This window comes from Ostrea edulis, chromosome 9, assembly GCF_947568905.1.
Source record: "Ostrea edulis chromosome 9, xbOstEdul1.1, whole genome shotgun sequence".
In the NCBI taxonomy this organism is placed as follows: Eukaryota; Metazoa; Mollusca; class Bivalvia; order Ostreida; family Ostreidae; genus Ostrea; species Ostrea edulis.
In genome coordinates this window covers 7134645-7156528 of record NC_079172.1, presented here as the reverse complement: position 1 = coordinate 7156528, position 21884 = coordinate 7134645, and the positions used below count along the sequence as shown (strand labels likewise).

The 21884-nt window shown below is 36.4% G+C and overlaps 1 protein-coding gene across 1 annotated transcript in view; it reads left to right on the top strand.

Annotated features, from left to right (window-relative positions):
• The first annotated feature begins 4025 nt into the window (after nt 1-4025).
• The window catches only part of LOC130049946 (bifunctional 3'-5' exonuclease/ATP-dependent helicase WRN-like), a 24687-nt gene continuing 6828 nt past the window's right edge, over nt 4026-21884 (top strand). Inside the window, exons 1-2 of the mRNA XM_056148199.1 lie at nt 4026-4072; nt 15183-15960. Coding sequence (XP_056004174.1) covers nt 4026-4072; nt 15183-15960 — 825 coding nt within the window. The remainder of the gene's footprint in view (nt 4073-15182; nt 15961-21884) is intronic.

Below are 21884 nucleotides of genomic sequence, written 5' to 3'. Positions count from 1 at the left end.
ACTTTGTTTACTGGTTAAATAATATACAGGAGCACTCTTCCAAGGGGGAAAATCATCATGAACCCGTTTTTCCAAGGGAAATTCTATATGGAGGCGGAGGGTGTGTGTCTATGCTACAATCAGGAGAGTTATTGTAATGGCAAGAATATACGAGTACTTCCAATAGAAAGATACAAGTCGACAAACTCTCTCATCCACGTCTCTGTGGCAATCGGAACTTCTCGAGCCTTTTCAGCAAACGGAAAAGCAAGTTCGGATGTCCTTTGAAATAAAAATGATGCCTAAGAGCATACTTCATTCAATACATAATGCGGGTGTGACCGGTCGACGGGGGATGCTAACTCCTCCTAGGCACCTAATCCCACCTCTGGTATATCCAGGGGTCCGTGTTTGCCCAACTATGCATTTTTTATTGCTGATAGGAGTTATGAGATTGATCACTGTTCGTTATCTACACCTTTCACAATCTATACACAAAGTTTGAATGTAATCCGTTCATTGGTATTCAAAACATACTCTGGAAATTGATAAAAAAAAAAACACCTCAAAATGTAAAACATAATTAATTCATAACTTCTTCGAATATGAAAATATCTTAATAAAAATAGCAGGTGCACAACTTCATTATTCATTAAGATATACTTAAGTTTCAATGAAATCTATTCATTGGTGTTAAAGATATCCTTTGGACAAATGATGTCTACGGATAAACGGACGGACAAGGTGATTCCGGTATACTCCCAAAACTTCGTTTGAGTGGGGGTATGATTACAATAGATATTTGCTAGAAACAATGAGTCTCCCCAAAACAAGTTTAAACATGCCAATAATTACTAATTAGCGACTTACACGGTGATCGGAAGTATCTGTTTTGTACAAATTTCGTACACCCTGTGTGATACAGTCAAGGCGTGTCCCCCGAACTTGCTAGAAAGACCCGAGGTGTGTTGAGGAACCTATGTTAGGTAACCAGTCAATAAGGGCTACTTCGATTCGTACCCGAGTAACGTGCCTAGTTAAAAGGGTAAATATTCCAATGTTCTTTCTTACTCCCATGTTTAATACTCCAGACAATCACATCCATCGTTTGAAAACTGACACATGCGCAGTATCATTACAAGATTGTCATATCACCAGTTTGAATGAAATTAGCACAGTGGTTCAGTAGAACAAGATGAAAACATGAAAAGTTTACGACGACGCCGACACAGATACACAAAGGGCAAATTTTAATCAGAAAAAGCCCAACTGAACCTTCGGCTCAGGTGAACTAAAATCTATACTAAAAAGGTAAATGATTTCTTTCAAAGTTGTCAACTAAAGTTTAGAAAATTTAATTATGATATGTGCGAAGTTGATTATTGGAGTTCCTCATTGACAATATCTACGTGGTCTTTGGTGATCAGGTCTCCCAACAGTGTGTTTGAATTCCCATGGGCACGAATTGTGTTTTTGTAATATTGAGAGGAAGAATTCATTAACTACATGTATATAAGAAGAGAAAAATCTTGCTATTGCCTTCAACTCGACATACAGATATATCGACGGCGTTTTATCTATTAACAATATTCATTTTCATCCATATATCGATTATATATATCCCAGTAAACTCGAAATAAAAAAAACAACACAAAATCTTCCATATTTGCTTTATATTTGAATATTTTATTGAATAAAAATGTTAACGGCAAACTAACAACTCAACTTCAAGATAAACGGGATGATTTCAGCCTCTCCAACGTCAATTTCCTTCAACTATGTAGCAATATTCCACTATCACCTGCATTTGGTGTTCACTACGCAACATCATGCTCTATGTATGCTTCATTTTTTAATCGAGACAAACTACTGACAAATAAGTTGATGTTGCAGAGGTTTTAACAGTCTTGTTCGAAGACAGCTTTTCGCAAATTCTTTGGTAGCTAAAATGAACTAATTTGCAAATACAATATGTTTAAGTCGAATGCTGTCTGACGTGTTTCATACCGATTGTGAAACCGTTTTTTACCTAGTAATTTTGAGTATGAATTACATGGTTAAGCTTATCAAGATAAGGGTCCACAGCAGGTGTGACCGGTCAACAGGGGATGCGTACTTTTCCTAGGTACCTGATCCCACCTCTGGTGTGTCGGGGGGGGGGGGGGGGCGTGTTTACTTTACTCTTAATTTTGTATTCTTTATGGGATTTATGAGATTGATCACTATTTGATATATCTCCTTTTCATAAGCAATATGATTATAGAATGCTGTCATCAAAATCCTGTTGATGTTTTAAGTTACTTCAGGAATTGTATGTGCTTTATATAACCTTGTGAAACGTTAAATTCTGATACTACGGTATCATAATCTTAAACCCCAATGAACAAACGTCATCAAAGAATTTTCTATTTGTATAACCGCGTCCCTTTCTGTATGTTTTGATCCATCTATATACTTTCAATCGAGTTTATTTCCGGGGATCCGGGTTAGAATAGGTCCTCAGTACTCCTTACTTGTCGTTAGAGACGACTAAATGGGGCGGTCCTGTGGATGAGACCGCAAAAACCAAGGCCCCGTGTCACAGCAGGCGTGGCACGATAAAGAACTGGCAATCGTGACGTCTCCATATGAGTGAAAAAAATCTTGAGCGGGACATTAAACAATCCGCCTCCCTAACGTGTACATCTATTAAATGTCCTAATCTATTTGGATGCATTATGCCCCCACCTCTATTTTGTGCGGCTAATGAAAATATATATGTATGCATTATTTATACATTTATACCCTTGGAAATATTGTTTATATAATTACAAAATCAAAGTTATGTACCTCATGTAACATTGGGAATGGTTTGAGCGAATAAATGAAATGAAATTTACCCGACATCACCAGGTAAGTTCTCCAGGTGATTGGACAATAAACAGGTGAAACAATCCTCCGTCAGATACAGGTATATTAGCTGTACGCGACTCAATACCACAGCAGCTGGAACCAAGCACAGAGGTATCTATTTCAATTTTGCAGCCTTTCAATTTTTAATAACTTTTTGACTTTATTCAAAATTGATATTTACTACTAATTAACTGATTTAGTATTGAATTTTTTATTTGTTTTAGGATAAACTTAGGTGTATTCCCTTTACATTTGTTTTAGTTAGTTGGTTTTTGTAATGATTGTCACTGCCACCAGTGCCGACTCTTTAGTATATATGTATTTCTCATTCAAGTAATGATTTCATATGATCATCAGAAAACACCTTGCAATGTTTTAAAATGCATGTTTTACATCTAAAAAAAAAAAAAAAAAAAACTCCCCCAAAATACTATGTGTATCGTTACTCAAAACAGAAGCAATCCGAAGTTGATTTTTCTTCTTCAAAATTCCATCATAACATTGTTTTGGGAGAAACAGCGGCACGATTCTAATCTGGTATTGCATTGTATAACATAGAAATCAGTTTATGGAATATATGAAAATCAGTAGCTATGGACGCCATGTTTTTTGTTGTTGTTTATAACAAACAATTTTATAAGGCGATTTGTATAAAAGTTCTTAGACATGTTGTGTACATTATAAAACCATTCGCGGTTTACATTTTGTCTGTACAGTTATTAGTGATCACACATCTTTCAACATTCGTTGTGTCCTTGGGAAAGGCACTTTACATGAATTTCCTCACTCCACCCAAGTGTAAAAGGGGTACCTGGCTATAGACAGTGAAAGATATTGTTAGAATATTAGTGCTCTAGCGCTTGTAATGGCAGCTTGCACTGTATGCTTCCTAGGAGGCTGAGAAAGTTCTAGATTGATATAAGGTCTGCCGGGGTAATAATGTACATTACATTTGTAAAGCACCTTTGAGCGTACATAGTGTATGAAAAGGGTGCTATATAAATATGGTATTATTATTATTATTCGAAATATTTTAATGGGGGCAGGAGTGGGAATTAAACATAAATGTGAGAAACGATAGGTGAAACGTTCCGTTCGTTATGAAATATTTATCAGTGCATTTTATTAGAATTTTGATTTATTATTTTTAAGCTATGGAGGCTGTTTGGGGTCTGTTGGCATGTGTCTTTATGGCTTTAAGGTACGTACATATTTTGCAAACATTTAAGCACATTTAATTTTGTTCAAATGCATGTAGTTTGACTTCAGTTGACAGTATACAGTTAATGACTGGGGTTGATGGCAACAGTGCCGACCGTGTGTCCGGCCAGTGTGCAAACTGTTCGGCCTTGGACAACAGTTTGCACACCGATCCGACATATCAACTGTTGCCCGATACCCCAGTCAACAACTGTTTTGTTATACCCATATACATGTAGGAAACAATAAGAGGATAATCGTCAAGGACGTTTTCTGTTGATTTTACATTTTTCGTGTTTTTGCTGTCTCTATGTTCTAAGTTCCTCTTCAGATGCACTGCGGAAGCATCGTGCATCGTTTACCAAACGACATGAACTTTTTAAAATCTCAATATGACGTCACGTCGTTCAACAGCCCTTTTTAACAGTTCCAGTGCAACATTCGCTGGAACAGTCAGAATGTTGGGCTTTTTCGTATAGTTAATTGATTGATTGATGTTTTCCGCCACACTCAACAGTTTTTCAGTTATCTGGTGGCGCCCAGTTTTTATTGGTGGAAGAGAGAACCCAGATACAATGTACCTGGGAAGAGACCACCGACTTTCCGAAAGTAAACTGGGGAACTTTCTCACTTACCAGCGCGAGCGGGATAGAGTTACATAGGAACTGTTATATAAACTGTTTTATAATGGATAAAACAATGTATTAGTTAAATATTTGATAAGATCTACCATGAAATGGAAGAAGAAAACAGTTTCACCAAAGCTAGTTTTGGGCACAGTGCCAAAACATGTCTAAATAACCTTTGTGTCCTTTGGCAATAAAAAAAAAAAGAGACCCCAATCCTATGTGGTGGGCGTTATACACTCCTCCAAATTCAACGGTCATCTTCACACTGCCATCACGCGGAAGCTTCCTGTCTGGTTCCAATTTCAAACACGATTATCCGTTTTTTTAAATGTGAACGTTTTGCCACAAAAGAGGTAGACTGAACATCAGTAAATAGCAGTAATAACATAGGACTGCTTCTGAAACCGATATCGGTCGCAAGCAAAATCATATTAAAGGACACATATCGTGTTTTCAAAGTATACAAAATTATATGCATTTTGTCTTCCTTATGCTTATAGAAATTAATTGTAATAGTTTGTTCGCTGAAGTATTGCGATAATTAGCCACAATACGGACTTAAATCTAAGCCCCGATTTCAAAAAGCCTAGTTAATTAGATAGGTAGTCACGTGGTACAGTGACGTCATATGCGACCTTCGTCGATCAACTTGTTGTAAAAGTAGTGTTAGATATTTTTAAAAACTCGGGTTTTAGGGGCCTAATAAATTTACCATGGATAACATTTATTTCGATGTTAACAAATTTCCCGAGTCTTATATCTTTTAGCCACCAGTGCATACAAATAGCGGCCCAAATGTAGCGAGGAAAGCGAGTATGAAACTGCGAGTAAATAATGTTTACATGGGATCACTGTCTAAACACAATATGGTAATGTCATTTCTGTAAAGAACTGTAATTAGCGTTGTTGCTTTTTGAAAATAAACAGTGCAATTATTATTAAATTTATTTTGGAGAAGTTAGATCTAAATTATGATACGATTATGTATCATTGACAACTAGGCCTACTGTCACGGGTGCATTTCGAGAGAAAAAATAATAATAAAAATTATCAAACTTATGGTGAAAATCCCAATACTTTTAGATTATTTTATTCAAGCAATTTTATTAATCATTATTTTTTTGTTATCTACACGTTGTTACTTAGGAAGTGGGAGCACGGCGTGCTGTACGTTGTTGTTAACACGTGCGTGTTCCTTAAAAAAAAAAATGAAAGCATTACAATTCAATTCAAAGTTGGGAAATATCATATTTTATTATTTATAATTGAAAGTTCAATTATCTTTTATCTTCAAATTTCTTTTTTAAAACTACCAGTTGGTAGACACTGCTAGCGAAGTTCTGCCTATATGGTGTTACAAGGTGAAGGTCAGTTGGTGCGAGTGTGTATTGAATTTGAGAGCAGAACGGAAAGCATAAGCCGTAGGCCTATATGTAACAGTGGGTAGCTTCGATAGAACCATTTTCTCGCAGTTTATCTACGTCTTTGTCCAAGTGCTTGTTTAAAAAAGTACAGGGACAAATTCTACTGGGTTTTTTATGGCAAAGTCGTTGTGCCGACAAAAAATATTCACGTCTTGTCCCTCATACCTTCCTTCAAAAATTGAAAAAAACACAGTCCAAAGCCTCTCTACTGACAGCAAGTACACCCTTAAACGGCACAAAACACCCTAATGCAGTGTTATTTACAAGCCGTTAATGTGATAATTGTGTGTTTGTCAATTAAATCTAATCTGTTAATGAAATGGCCAACAACTGTTTTCAAATCTTCTCGCTCGAGGTCGCATATGACGTCACAGATAATGGCGCGTAAAATATCGAAGAAAATATGCATATCGCAAGATTTGAATTTCATCGCTTTCAAACTCGAAAACTACGCAAACTGTTTCCTTTAAAACACATGTAATGTAGTTTTAGGCATGAAATGAATTAATTTTGCAGAAAAAATTAAAAAGTTTAAAAACATGCGATGTGTCCTTTAATAATATGTACAAATTGTACATGTACTTCATTTTATACTGTCAAGTCAATATTATTGGCTTTTTCTCAATAACGCATACTAGAATAGTGTTCTTTATATCAAAACTTGGAAAAATAATAAAAAGGCCTGGATGATAATGCAACTTCGTAAAGTGAGAAATTAGTTATTATGACAAAATAAGTGATATTGAGTTCAACAATCCCAGACACATAAATAGATAGCAAAAGTAATCAGAGCTGTGTTTGTGTGTAATGAAGTCCATGGATCTGCTCTGAACAACTGATGAAATTCGTCACTACATGCATATCGTGACTATGTAATATGATCTGGTCGATACTGCATTTTTTCCTTCGCGTCTTTATCTTAAACAGACACACTTCGATAGGTTAGTATATTTCCACGTTCTACCCGAAGTTTACTGCTAATATAGCTTATTTTGTTTGCAGTGAAATGATTCAGGGCTATCACATTGATCTTGGAATGACTCTACTTTAACCAAAAAGTCCACAGTTTTCCCGTTGTCTTTTATTTGGTTTATCAGACAGTTCCATTCTGTGTGACTGTTATGTTCAACAAATTGACCACATACAAAGAATAAATAAAAGATCTGAAACTATATTACTATTCCGCAAGAGTTAACACAATTTCGCAAATCATTATATTCAATAAAATAAGATGTACATGTAGGTCATAAGCCTCGGTATTCCTTTGGCATAGAATTTTGAAGGTAGAAATTCCGATAAGTGTAGATATTCTTTTCTAAAGGTAATGCTGCTGTCTTTCTTGTCCCTAAATAATGTCTAAAAGTAATGCTGCTGTCTTTCTTGTCCCTAAATAATGTCTAAAGGTAATGCTGCTGTCTTTCTTGTCCCTAAATAATGTCTAAAAGTAATGCTGCTGTCTTTCTTGTCCCTAAATAATGTCTAAAGGTAATGCTGTTGTCTTTCTTGTCCCTAAATAATGTCTAAAGGTAATGCTGCTGTCTTTCTTGTCCCTAAATAATGTCTAAACGACCAAGACGGAGCGTGGTTTGCACACAGATAAATACATGTAATATCGTTTTTTTTCTGAAAAGTCACTTCGGCTAGATACAAACTGACTAAAGTACAGACCTATATTATATATATATATATATATACATGTATATATAATATAGGTCTGTACTTTAGTCAGATTGGACTAAATATTCAGACCCACACTGCATGCACACATGGAAACCCGGTATGCATGCACGACAAAGAGCGTTTCAAGCTTACAACATTGACACTGAAAGTCATCTGAAGTGCAATTTGTTTTTGTTTTAATTGTAAATAGTTCTGTTAATCATCTTTGGCACTGATTCATGCAACTCAGAACATAGTTCACGCTATGCTGACTGAATACAAGTCTTGAAAATCTCTCATCCAAAGTCTTTCATTCCACATAACTCGTTAATCGTATGATCATGAAGTTTGCAAAAGCGTACATTAATAAAATGAATGCTTTGCATCTTTATTCAGTCATCAAACAAATCTTTACTTCACTTCGTCAATTGTCCCCTACTTTGGATAAGCGCTGGGAGATCTGTCAACCACGCCACTCTTCTCTGTCTTCTGCTTCCCAATGGGCCTCGCTCAGTTTCAGAAAGGTGAAGATAACGAACAGTGATCAATCTCATGTTGTATAATCACTGCATGCAATTTGCGTTTGCACCCTTCTTGTATGTGCAAAGAGATGTAATAATTCATTATAGGGCTGAGACGATTCACCGAAATATCGACACTGTATATAAACGCTCGATTCAATGTTTCGAAAAATGTTATGAGCGCACCTTGTTTGAATTAAATTTTAACAGGTTGCGGTCCTAACATTTTTCGAAGATGTCTGAGGGCAAGTGCTGAAATAGCTTCACAAAGAGTCCAACTCGTGGAACCTAACCGTCTGGTGTTCTCAGGAGCAGCAGGAGAGGTGGACGCTAAGCTCTACTAATGGAATTTTATGCATTATTCTTCTATGCAATCATCCATAACTTTCAAGTTTCCCAATGTTTTCTTCCGACACGCGCATAAATGCCCATATCAAGATTTCCAATCTGTAGCCACTCTGACCAGGCTCCTGACTATTGAGGGATTTCCGTTATCAATTCTTGATTCCCTCACCGGGAAACAGCTCAAACGTCATTGTTTAGCAGTAATTCACACATTTAGCACAATTAATGATTTACGTAAATTGAAAGATGGGCTCTATTAGATTGAATTAACACCCAGGAAAAACTTAAATGTTAGATAGGATACCCACGGCGAGATTTCGTATTTGGATATGTACTTTGATATCGAGCGAGTAAAATAAATGAAATAAAAACACTGCGTAAGCTTATCTTTATAGATCGAAACATAGTAGTCTAACTGTACATTGATATGTCACACACACACACACACACACACACACACACATGCGAGTGTGTTTTCCTATATACTGCACAGTTGCTTAATATCGTGGTCGGAAAATATCACAATATTCTCATATTGTAGCCAATCGGGGTCATGTGAATTCACGGAAAAGAACATTATACACAACCTATATTTAAGATTAGAATGTACTGTTTATGTAAACTATACAAATGTGGAGCTGAGGCTCTCTTTTACATATACAAAAGAAGAATATTCATAGCTAATTGTTTGTGCACTCGACAAACTTTCAACAGAAACGGACATGATCAGAATATCTTTCGTCACAACTGGACTAGATTAAAAAAGATTGAATGAATTATGTAAATTTTATATTGTTAAATTCTTATGATCCCTGACAATTGTGAAGCATCTGTACAACATTGTGCCTCAGCTGATCTGTAGGAAATTCCATTCTATGTTATTCATCTTCTCAGTAAAAAGTGAACTAAACACCCACCCACGCACATATATCTGAAATCAGTAGGAAGTCAAAAATTTATAACTCCTTTAATTATATATAGAAATGATACAGGCACTGAAATTGTTTCATTGTGTTTAAAAGGTACAGAACATGATGAATTAAAAAAAAATACATCAAACAAACCGGGTTGGTCATTACGGTTACGCAGAACATCGAAGTAAGTAGCTCGCACCTGTATGTGTGACCCTTAAAGAGGCGTGGGTGTATAATCACCTGCTGTCACTTTGAATCCACCATGGTGGATTGCTAGAAACTTGTTAATCGTGGGCGATAGTATTAATTTGGAATTAAGTTCGGTCTTACGAAAAATAAATCTCTTTACCTTAAAAATAAACTTTAAATGCATTTGAATGGAAATGCGGTTGCTGTTGGAGGAATTGTATGTACATATATGTGCAGATAATGATACTTTAAAAATTTTAAATAATTATTCACTGTATGTCAAATTCGCGGAACGTTTAATTTTCTGCTATACAGTATGACCATTCTAACACAACCGACGTTCAGTTTCACATGATCAACGTTGTGTCACGTGATCAGAGTAGACATACACCAGGGTGTCAAGCCACTTTTGGTCTAAAAAATATAGGATTATAGGATTTTTTTTTGCAGCTTATAGGGCAAATATAGGGATTTTTACAGCAGATTGATACGAATAAATAGGGTTTTTATCAAACAATTTGAATAAAAGTTTATTGTATCTGCATAAAAACCTAGCAAGCATAGTATTTTACAGGAGAAGAAATAATATTAAACATAAACAAAGACAAAACCCTTTCAGATGTGGACAGTTTTCCATCTAATAGACAGTTCTTATACAATCATCATAGTTATTCTTTTCGTAACAACTGCATTAAATATCAATCTAGCATCAGTTCCTGGATTTTTGGGTTTTTTCTTCTCTTTTATATCACTTTTGAAAATAGGACTGCCATTTTTTGGATATATAGGGCTTTATAGGGATTTTAATGACTTATAGGGAAAATATAGGAACCTTCAAGTTTATAGGAAAATATAGGAATAAATAGGGACTTGACATCCTGCATACACTCGCTTCAGTTGCATCAGTTTCAGCTGGTTTTCCGCTGATACAGTGGTGTGTTAGTTCAAAGAAAAATAAAATAAACACACATCAGAATACGAGTGGACTTCTTTTATTTTGTACACAGATAATTCTATATTTTTTAAGTCTGTGTCTGATATCACCTTTCAATCCTTTTCGTTACACACGGCCCGGAGTTTCAACACTAATTTCGTCGCGATTCCTTTGATTTTCATACTGACCGTGACGAAGGCCTCAGCTATTTAACACTAACAGAATAACGTTCAGGGAGGAATATAATGTGAACATGCTCTTCATGAAAAAAAAAACCCACCCCAAAACAAAACTGGATGCATTCTACACCTGAACGTGAAATCTATCCAGTTAACAGACTGTGTTTGCTTTCAGAAACAAGAGGCCCGCAGGCCTTATCGGTCACCCGAGTATCAGTTAAAAGTATTATATGCCACAAGGGCTGTAGATTTTCCCGTTCTGCATATCTAAGCTAAATTCCAATATAAAGCTGCATTTTAAAACAAAATGTGATAATGTGACTGTAGGGGAGAGTCAGAGCGGACACCATGTTGAAAAGTGGGAATTAAGCGACACCAACTAATGTCGCTGCTTTGCCCACCTTTTACTTTCTTTCGCGAATCTAGATAGGATTCAGTTCAAGGTTTCAGTTAATCATGCTTACTTTGACGCTGATTGTGTATTTGTGTCATACGCAAAGAAATCGAATGGCGAGGAGGCGATCAAAAGTCAAAGTGATGCTTTATATGTCAGTGTTAAAGCTTTTTACAATACAATATCATCGCATTAGTTGTGATTAACTTGTAAAATAATCACCCGATAACGAATACTCGCGACTTTGATAGTAGATCCGCGAAATAAAGTTGTAAAAAGTAGGCAATGTAGCAACACTAGCTGGCGTTGCTGAATTCCCACTTTTCAATATGAATCTCCCCCGCACACGGCACGATATAAAAGCGGGGATATGAGTCGGAGGAGTAGCGGATTAGTTGATAAACTGATATATATCACTACCCAGGGAAAGCCAAGTTAGACGTCTAAGATTTTATTTTGGGTTTCTTAAAACTAAAGGAAATCTGGATGTCATGGCTAGAACAATTCTAATAGATGTGTGTATGTTGCACATAACACCCCCCCCCCCCCCCAAATAAAAAAATCCCAAAATAATAAATATTTTTTAATTACATGTAAATACCGATTATATCGATAATTGATCAATACAGTTCCGATTTTTCCCGATTATCGATTATGATTTTTCCCGATTATTCAACATTACTTATTAGAATCAGAACCCTTGGGTTGAAAAATTTCACAATTTTTGTACATACCTTTCTGCGTTTCCTAAGTCTGTATTTAGTCTTATGTAGCATCAGTTTCTAATGATAAAGATATCTAATAATTATTACCATTTTGGCTCTATTCTGGTTCTAACCCCTTACTCCTGGAACATGAAATATACCATTTTGATAAGGGGCTACCTGGTCCTTCGGAATACCAATTTAGTTTCAACAGCAGTAAAGATGTTACTTGAATGTTTTACACATACATGTAAACACTAGCTGCTAAGTTTGGCCCTGCCCTGCAGTGAAAACCTATACCCAGAGGATCAAAAAATATATAATTTTGGTAGAAGCCTTCCTGCTTTACACGACGATGCATTTAATTTTTCTTACATATGTGCGGTTGTAGAGTAGAATATTTCTGAAACATAGTCATTTTTGCCCCGCTCCTTAGGCTCCTGAAATTTACAATTTCTATCCTCCTTATCCCAAAGATGCTTCATACCAAATTCTAAAAAATGTTGTTTAACACGTGTGTAAAGGAGGTATCTATCTTCACAGTTTCCAATTCAGATACTTGGTACACCACAAATCTCAAAACACTCGGTGGATTCATATTCAAATCCGTCATATACGCCTCACTGTCTGCGAGCGACAGTCATTACAGCTACGAGTGAGGCTGGTTTTGAAAAAAGCTGCTGATCCTTTTCAACATCCGCAATATTCAGGCCAAAGCCTTCTTGAAGAGCTTAAAGTAAAAAAGAATCCATTCCTTATCTGTTAATTATAAGAGATTTTCGATCCATATCTTTGTTTAATAACTTCGTCTCCCACTTCCAAGTAATTTGACACAATTAAGTCGACCGAATCTCCCAGCAATTATTTTACTCCGCTTTGTTTTTCATAGGACGGGCCTCTACTATGTTTATCGCATATCGTTGAACTTTTGTGACTCTAAATTCAGATTTTAAAATCGTATTAGATCAGTACCGTAAATACGGTACATTATACACCCGTCACAGGGTTAAGAAGGGTGTTTTTCTTGAGTCATGAGTTGTAGAGCTATACTAAATGTAGAACATGTGTCAGCCATCATCAAGCTGTGGTCTACTTTCTTTTGCATCATACGAATAAAAGGTGTTAGCTTTGAAAGGAGGTAAACAGGCAAACCAAGAGCTCTCTGTGTAAAATATTTTCCCAAACTTGACTAAGTTTAACAGAAATTGTTAGGAATCAAAATCCTTGCAATACGTACATCTTGAAGTTTACACATGCCTTAGCTTGAACACTGAGAGAAGAGTTAAATGGAAAAACAATGTAAACATTTTATAACCTTTTCTTAAAACTGACCAAGTTCAACAACTATTAATATTCTTAAAGATTAAAGAAAATAAAAATCCTTGTCACAAGCACATATTGAATACTTCATACTTAGATATTTTAATTGAAAGTAGATATTAACGGCAAACTAACGACTCAAATTTATGACAAACGGGATGATTTCAGCTTCTCCATTGTCAACTTCCCATATTTATGTAGCAATATTTCATTATCACCTGCATATGGTGTTTATATCTCTCAACTGGTTCGATACGCAAGAGCTTGTTCTGCGTATAATCAGTTTTTAAATCGAGGCAAACTACTGATAGACAAGTTGATGGTACAGGGGTTTCAACAGTCTCGTTTAAAGTAAGCATTTCACAAATTCCATGGTCGTTATAACGATCTAGTTTGCCAATACAACCTATCATTGGGTCAAATGCTGTCTAACGTGTTTCATACTGATTGTTAGGCCGTTCTTGGCACACTGAATTTGACTACAGATAATTCCGTTTACTTGATCAAAATATAGACCGGTCGACAGGGGATGCTTACTGCTCCTAGACACCTGATCCCACCTCTGGTGTGTCCAGGGGTTCGTGTTTGCCCAACCATCTATTTTGCATTGGTTATGGGATTAATGAGATTGATCACTGTTCGTTATCTTCACCTTTCATACAAACACTGTAATATATGAAGGTCCTTCACTTGAAAACTGTGAGAGGAGTTAGGCAAACATAACATATATTATCTATGTAATATTGTCTCAAAATTAATTAAGTTCAACAACTCATTTTCTCAAATAATTAAAATAAAAGAATTCTTGCCACGTGCACATGTTCAATACCCATGTAAATACTCTGTAAAATAAAAAGGTCCTCACTTGAAGGAGGAGTTATGTACTTTTCATATAACATTAAATTTCAAATAACAATTCCTGCAAGAGAGGTCGAAATGGATTAAAATTCCAACGTGATACAGAGTGGCCCACAAAGCAGCTACGTATTAAGTTTCACTTTGATGTGACAGAGAAATGACAAAAGAAACGGAAAACTCAACACGGACAGACGGTCGTACAGACAACGCTGTACTAAAAATATGAGACGTATTTTTTTAACGTCTGTGAAAATCCAACGAACTATATATTGTGTTGTTGTTTACGAACTAATACGCCAGTTCCGAGATTAGAGCTCTCCTGTGTAGGAGGTGCATTTAGTGGAACTTTGAATGCTTAGGTGGGACAAAGTGGTACTACAGCCAGTGAGAAAGATGATAAAATATATGAAAACCGACTTCTTTTTTAAATACTTGATGTAGAAAATATTGAATACTATCAAAAGAAATGTTTTACTAAAGTGGAAACATAAATACAATGCCACATTTCCAAGCAATGTCCTGGATATGATAGGTAGATGCAACAAAATAACGTGATATAATAAGAATTCTAAGTATTTAATTACTTCTTGAATACTTGTCATTTACTTAGTTTGTGTATCAGTCGAAATTGGGTGATGAAACTGCGTATGGTACACTTACTGAGCAGATTCACTTATGCAGTGATGAATATCTGTCCCACTCCCGCGTGTAAACAAGTTGTTTTGCACCTTACTAAGTACGAGAGTTCTCCAAAGGGAAATAACTCGGACTTATCTCGAAACCGGCGTATTCAGTATGCTATTTCATTAATGACGCAAGTCAAAATAAAAATATGAATATAAGAAATAAGATAGCATTTTACAGTTGCCTCGGGATATGACATGCAGTTGATCACGTGACCGTATCTTATATTTTCATAATAGCCCAGCTCCCAGTGCTTATTATTTATCACAGCCCAATAAGCTAAGTTAAATTCCCGGTAGTACTTTAGGAGCAAGGAGATTTGTTGCGGATTTCATTCATAATACAATTGTTTTACAGAGTTGGCAGTAAAGAGATCCCTGATGACGATTTCTTGGAAAGTATCAATAATAAAGTGGAAGACCCGTACAACTACATCTTCTCCAATTTCTTGAAGTTTGATAGGGGTCCAGTCGATGACACCTTTCTATCCAAGGACGAAATGGATATGGCACACGTTGGAAATACTAAAGATTCACCAAGTAAAAGTAGGTCAGAGGACGAAACTAACGGTGATAGCGTGATTCCAGAGATAGAAGAATCAAGAGAAAATAAAACTGACGACATCGACACATTGATTGACGGTCTGGGGTACCTCAGGGAAGATGGATCAGAATACAGTAGTGATTACGGAGATAGTATCCGTGATGAGGATGATGACAATAACGATGATGATGGGATTAACAGGGAAAAGGAAGGTGGAAACACAGAGAAGACAGACAACACAAACAGGACAGAAGTTATGGGCATCCGTTTTCTCCCTCTACGATTCGACATGAAATTTCCAAAATATCTGTACAAAGAATCAGTTGGCTTCAACAAAGGGCTGGATTTCTTCACTGAAAACAAGCATTCCTTACCAGATAAAAAGAACGATGATTTTATCAACACACCCAAAGCAGTTCCGGGGCGTTCCAAACGTTCAGTGCATCCACTCTTTTCCCGCTACGAACATTACTGGACATGGCACTATCCCTATCGCATCTATGCCCCATACCATCGTTCATTAGATTCAGTTGCGTCGGGACTCATCGGCAAACGCGCACCGGCAAGCTACCCGAAAGACGGTGTACATCCAGTACTGTGGAAATGATCTTTGTAACAAAAGAGACCGAACAATCCATTTTATCATCCTTGTTTTCAATTTCGATCCAATTGACTAATTATGATTACTACCTTTACGGACCCAGTTAAACTAAAAATTTCAGAGTTTTTAAGGAAAACGAAATCTCCTTTCATTTCATTGAAAAGTCATGTCTAACAGGCTTACTTTATTTGTTTCTAATACTTACAGAGCGTCAAAAAGCGCATAATTTTTCATTTTTATTTTCAAAATGTTAATTTTTGTGAAATTTTGACTTTCAGAACACATAAAGCGCAGCTGTACAGTAGCACAATTTAAATATGAATGTTGTTCAACCTTGCGCTTGGTATTTTCAAGAAAGAAAACAGTATTGAAAATAGCCTTCTGCGATCAAACTACTAAGTTGGCGGAGTTAAATGCATGCTTTTGATGTACTAATTCCAATTCTATATCATTTTGAATAGATGGAGATTCTAACTGTCAATTTTGATGGACAAATAGTCATACTAATATATAATCCTTTCCATCGTATTTTCATTTTAATAACTATGAATTAGTTGTCCACTCATTGAAACACTACTGAATTAAAAAGTTGACAATTTTAAGTAGAAGTATACATTATTTAATTCATTTTCAATGCATATTAATTCAATGAATGAAGTCTGTTTTGTATGAAAATATAAGTTTATGTTTCTTTTGGCATATTTATGTTGTAAATTTGCAACAGCATTAAAAAGAATGCAATGATTGATTGTATATTGTTTAAAGGTCAAGTACGGTGATTTTCCTAAAACTTGACTTTTACACAGAAAAATGTCTGTCGTACACTTATGGATTAATTTCCATGGCAATTTTGATAAAAATCACTTGGCGTGAAGTACACGGTGCTATTAAACTTTTACCTGAGCGATCGATAAATGTGTAGTGACGTGGGTTATCGTTCGTAGCTTATGACGTCATCTGAGACAACTTTCGATTGTATTGATAGGGTTTTATAGTGTCTACATAGAAAAGTCCTGTATTTATGGTACAATTCGCTGCTTTGAACTGCAATGTCAAATCGGGACAGGGATTATGTATGTTTCTTTTCCCAAAAGACTCTAAATTTCGAAGAATTTGGACACTGAAACTGAAAAGAGACACTGAGATTTGTGACAAGCCACGAGGATCAGTGAGTGACACTTTAATTAACGAGGATCAGGTTTCCATCAACCCCGACTGCATCATCCTGTTTGACTCCAAACAAAGTGCAAAGTGATGATTAACTGGACATCCTACAAAACAAGTGGAGGGATGTATTTTAATCATATAAAAAGTTCAACCCAAATTAAGGGGGGATGCAATCCACCCCTCTCTACACCCACCACTGAATGCTTTAATGCGACATTGTATTCAATGGGTTTGCGATTGCACATAAAAATTAATGTCACCTATTACCTAGTTCAAATTGATTTTATTTCTTTTATTAAATGAAATATCTTTTGAATATTGTCGTACTCATACTATATTTATAAGGGACTCATCATTTCATTTCTTCACTATATATATATTTTGAAAAAAATAAAATATAGTACAAATGGAAATGAATTCAATTTAAAAAACCTATTTTGATAAAACCTTATTTATTAGGTCAGTCCAATTTCCAAAGCTTTTTCTTCAAGTTCATTATGAAAACAAGTACAAGTTTTTCCTTTTCCTAATATGCTTTTAAGTGCTACATTAATTAATATATCATGAATCATTAAGGCAAAATTTCACACCTCAAAATGCTACAATTCGTTAACTATGTGCCGTAATATTTCAATTTCGCATTTGACGTGTGTTAATTGTGAAGAAATTACATGTACTGATAGGCCTAATTTACATTTTATGATATTGTATCTACATGTAGATGTTTTTCTTTTTTTTTTAAAAGGGGGGGGGGGGGTTACAAATAACGTTGTGCACAATAAGTTTTTTCTTTTGTCTTTTGTTGTTCCTTTTTCAAAAAGGCATTTTTCAATTAAATATATATCTAGCTAAACACATTATAATCTGAATCTGATCAATCTCATACCAGTAAATTCCATTAACAAAATACAAACGCGAGAGTCAATCTAGTTAAATACACTCACAATCGCTACAATAGAGTATACGGCGAGTATCTATGAAGTCTGATTTTGATTAGCCTAGATTGTGTAAAATACAAAGGTTATCTTTTGATAGAACACTTTTTCCAATATCATTCCCACTTTTCTCTGGACTGGCTCGGTAAATAATTTCTAACTGAGATTCCTATGAGATATTTGTCGAACATAGACATATTACTATCGGATGATTTCGAAACGGGTGCAGGTACAAATATAAAAGGTTGAATCCCTAAATTCAAGTGTATCTACGGTATTTCACCGTCACTATCCACGGTGTTGCTAAAACTGGCAATTTCTCACGGAAATTAAAACGATGATATACAGTCGTAAACCACTACAATTGTCTCAGATGACGTCATAAGAAAGGGCGATAATTCCTTCATTCGTTTCTATAAGCAACGATTTTGGAATAGGTATTTTGCGCATTTACCTGGATATAAAAAGAAAATAAACACATCAATAAACTTTTCAAAACGGGTTTTAATGAATTATAAACTTTATTTTCAAATCTATTTTTATTACACTTGACCTTTAACGTCCCTCTCGAGAATAATTCACTCATACGGAGACGTCATCATTGCCAGTAGAGGGCTGCAAAACTTAGGCCTATTCTCGGCGCTTACGGCCTTTGAACAGGGAGAGGGATTTTTATCGTGCCATACCCTCTGTGACACGCGGCCCCCATTTAGTCGCTTCTTACGACAAGCAAAGGATACTGAGGACCTATTCTAACCAGGATCCCCACGTGATAAAAGAATGCAATGAATATTCATATTTTAACAAGCATTCTGAGAGTATTGCATGGGAATACATAGTCCCCTACCGGTTGCTAAAAGTATTGTACCACAACAATATTCAAAGTTCATTATGTAGGTAGGCCTAATGGTAGAAGGGAAAATTGGGGAACCAGGATAGGAATGGTTGGAAATCAACTACTATTCGAGTAGAGAATAGACGAGGAAAAAAGACAAATTTATAATTAGGTTTAGGTCTTTTGCCAAGTCAATAAACTGTGACATGTAGGTGATCATGAAGAATTTAGCTATTTTGTTGCATTACTATGCTAGAAGTTTTAATGAGTGTAGTACTCTTATCTACAGAGACAAGAAACTTGAATGTAAACTAACAATACATGATATTTTTCCATGGGACATAACTTAATGAAAAATCAACGGACCGAGACGAAATTCGAACTTGATCTGTAACATGTTATGGCAAAGCCACGTACCAAATATCAAATGAATATCTGCAAGAAGAGAGAAAAAAGTGCGGAAAAGTGGACTGACAGACAGATGAACGGAGCGCAAACCTAAAATCCCCTTTGACTTCGTCGGTAGGGGACTAACAAACATTAACAGCAAGTGTCAACCTTCATTTTCCAAAGAATGATACCTGCATATAGTGTTTATATCTCTCAACTGATTCGATAAGCAAGAGCTTGTTCTGCGTATGGTTAGTTTTAAAAGTAAGCATTTCGCCAATTCTATGGTCGTAATAACGATCTAGTTTGCCAATACAACCTATCATTGGGTCAAATTCTGCCTGACGTGTTTCGTACCGATTGTTAGACCGTTCTTGACATACTGATTTTCACTACGAATAACTGCGTTTACCTATTTAAGATATAGGGCTCACGGCGGGTGTGACCAGTCGACAGGGGATGCTTACTGCTCCTAGGCACCTGATCTCACATCTGGTATGTCCAGGGGTCCGTGTTTGCCTAACTATCTATTTTGTATTGCTAATAGGAGTAATGAGATTGATCACTGTTCGCTAGCTTTACCTACATTGTAAAATTTTAATACTGTTTTTGAAGGTCAGAAGTCAAAAGGTCAAGGTCGTATTATTACTTAGTAGGAAAACCTTGTAGGCAGGATACAAACCGAATCGTAAACTCCAGAATATTGTAACTTGGTACATTTGATCACCATGATGAGAGGAAAATGCCTATTGTTTTTCAAGGTCAGAAGTCAACGGTCAAGGTCGTAGTATTACTTAGTAGGAAAACATTGTAGGCAGGATACAAGCCGAACCGTAAGCTCCAGGATATTGCAACTTGGTACATTTATTCACCATGATGAGAGGGAGATGCCTATAATTTCAAGGTTAGAGGTCAAGGTCGCAGCATCACTTAGTTGGAAAACTTTGTAGGCAGGATACAAACCAAACCGTAAGCTCCAAGATATTGCAAGTTGGTACATTTGATCACTATAACGAGGGGAAAAGGCCTATTTTTTTTTCAAGGTCAAAGTCACAGTATCGCTTATTAGGAAAACCTTGTAGGCAGTATGCAGACCGAACTGTTGTGGCTAGGACCGTCAAACTCTGAACATATACACTTTATGCTAAGTGGAGGATGCCTATTGTTTCTTAAGGTCAAGGTCGTAGTAGCAGGATACAGACCGATTCGTTGGGGGCAAGGACCATCAAACTTGGTACACATACATCTTATGCCAAGTGAAAATATTAGATAGAGTACATGATTTGTGTTGGTTTTACGATGCAAAGAAAGCATGTCACACCCTGATGATTGCTGATACTACTTGAACTTCTACAAGTCATGGTGCAAGAAAAACACCCTATATTAGTCAAGGGCGTATTATCTACCATTGGCGGTACTCTTGTTCAATATTGCCAATTGGGGGAGGGCACAGGGGCTAAGCCTGTTTTGGGCCCGAACTCTGTGATACCATAAATATAGAAAGGGGTCTAACTCTGACCCAGATAAAAGCTAACCACTTGCTTCAAATGCCTAAAAATCTTAAACTAGGTACGTTATGCGTAATTTGTTGTTTTCATTCCATAGATTAATGTTTCAACTACTTGCATGCCAAATGTCAAGCCATGAGTTCTTAAAATAACAAAGATGTACGTCATCGTTCTCTCGATTTCACTTGTTTATTTTTACTAGGACATTTACCGATCCAGGTCACAGTGTCGTTTCTCGCCTATGACAGCAGCGAAATTCAGACTAATGTGGAAGATTTCGGACCTGTCCATTAAAATTTCACATGTAAAAAGTAATATGGCGACAATCCGATCACGTCCGAGGTCAGTGTGGAGGTACGAGTCATGCAAGGAGTTCCGAGTACGTTGACAGAGGTGTAAGTGAAGCTTGCGTAACGCGCCCTCTGGTGAGAGAATGAACTCATATTGGGTAGCAGGGGAAAATTTCGCACTAAAGGTCCGGTCAACTTTCTTTAAAACTGGAAATACCCCATGTTTAAAGTGGTATTACATGTGTAAAAATGTATGAAATAATTTTAGGATACATGTCAAATGTAGCTGTTTGATTGAATGTTGTTTAACGTCCCTCTCGAGAATATTTCACTCATATGGAGACGTCACCACTGCCGGTAAAGGGCTGCAAAATTTAGGCCTATGCTCGGCGCTTATGGCCTTTGAGCAGGGAGGGATCTCTATCGTGCCACACCAGCTGTGACACGGGACCTCGGTTTTTGCGGTCTCATCCGAAGGACCACTCCATTTAGTCGCCTTTTACGACAAGCAAGGGGTACTGAGGACCTATTCTAACCCGGATCCCCACGGGCTGTTTTAATTAGATATATAAGTACTGTGAATCATCTACAACATACAAATCTGTGATAAAAATAAACGGTTAAGACAGTGCTTACAAGTACTTGTGGCAATCAAATTCACAGATGAGGGTATTTGATTGATTGCATATTGTTTAACGATGCTCGACGCTAACGGCCATTGAGCAGGGAGGGATCTTTATCGTGCCACACGGGGTCTCGGTATTTGTGATCTCATCCGAAGGGTCGCCTC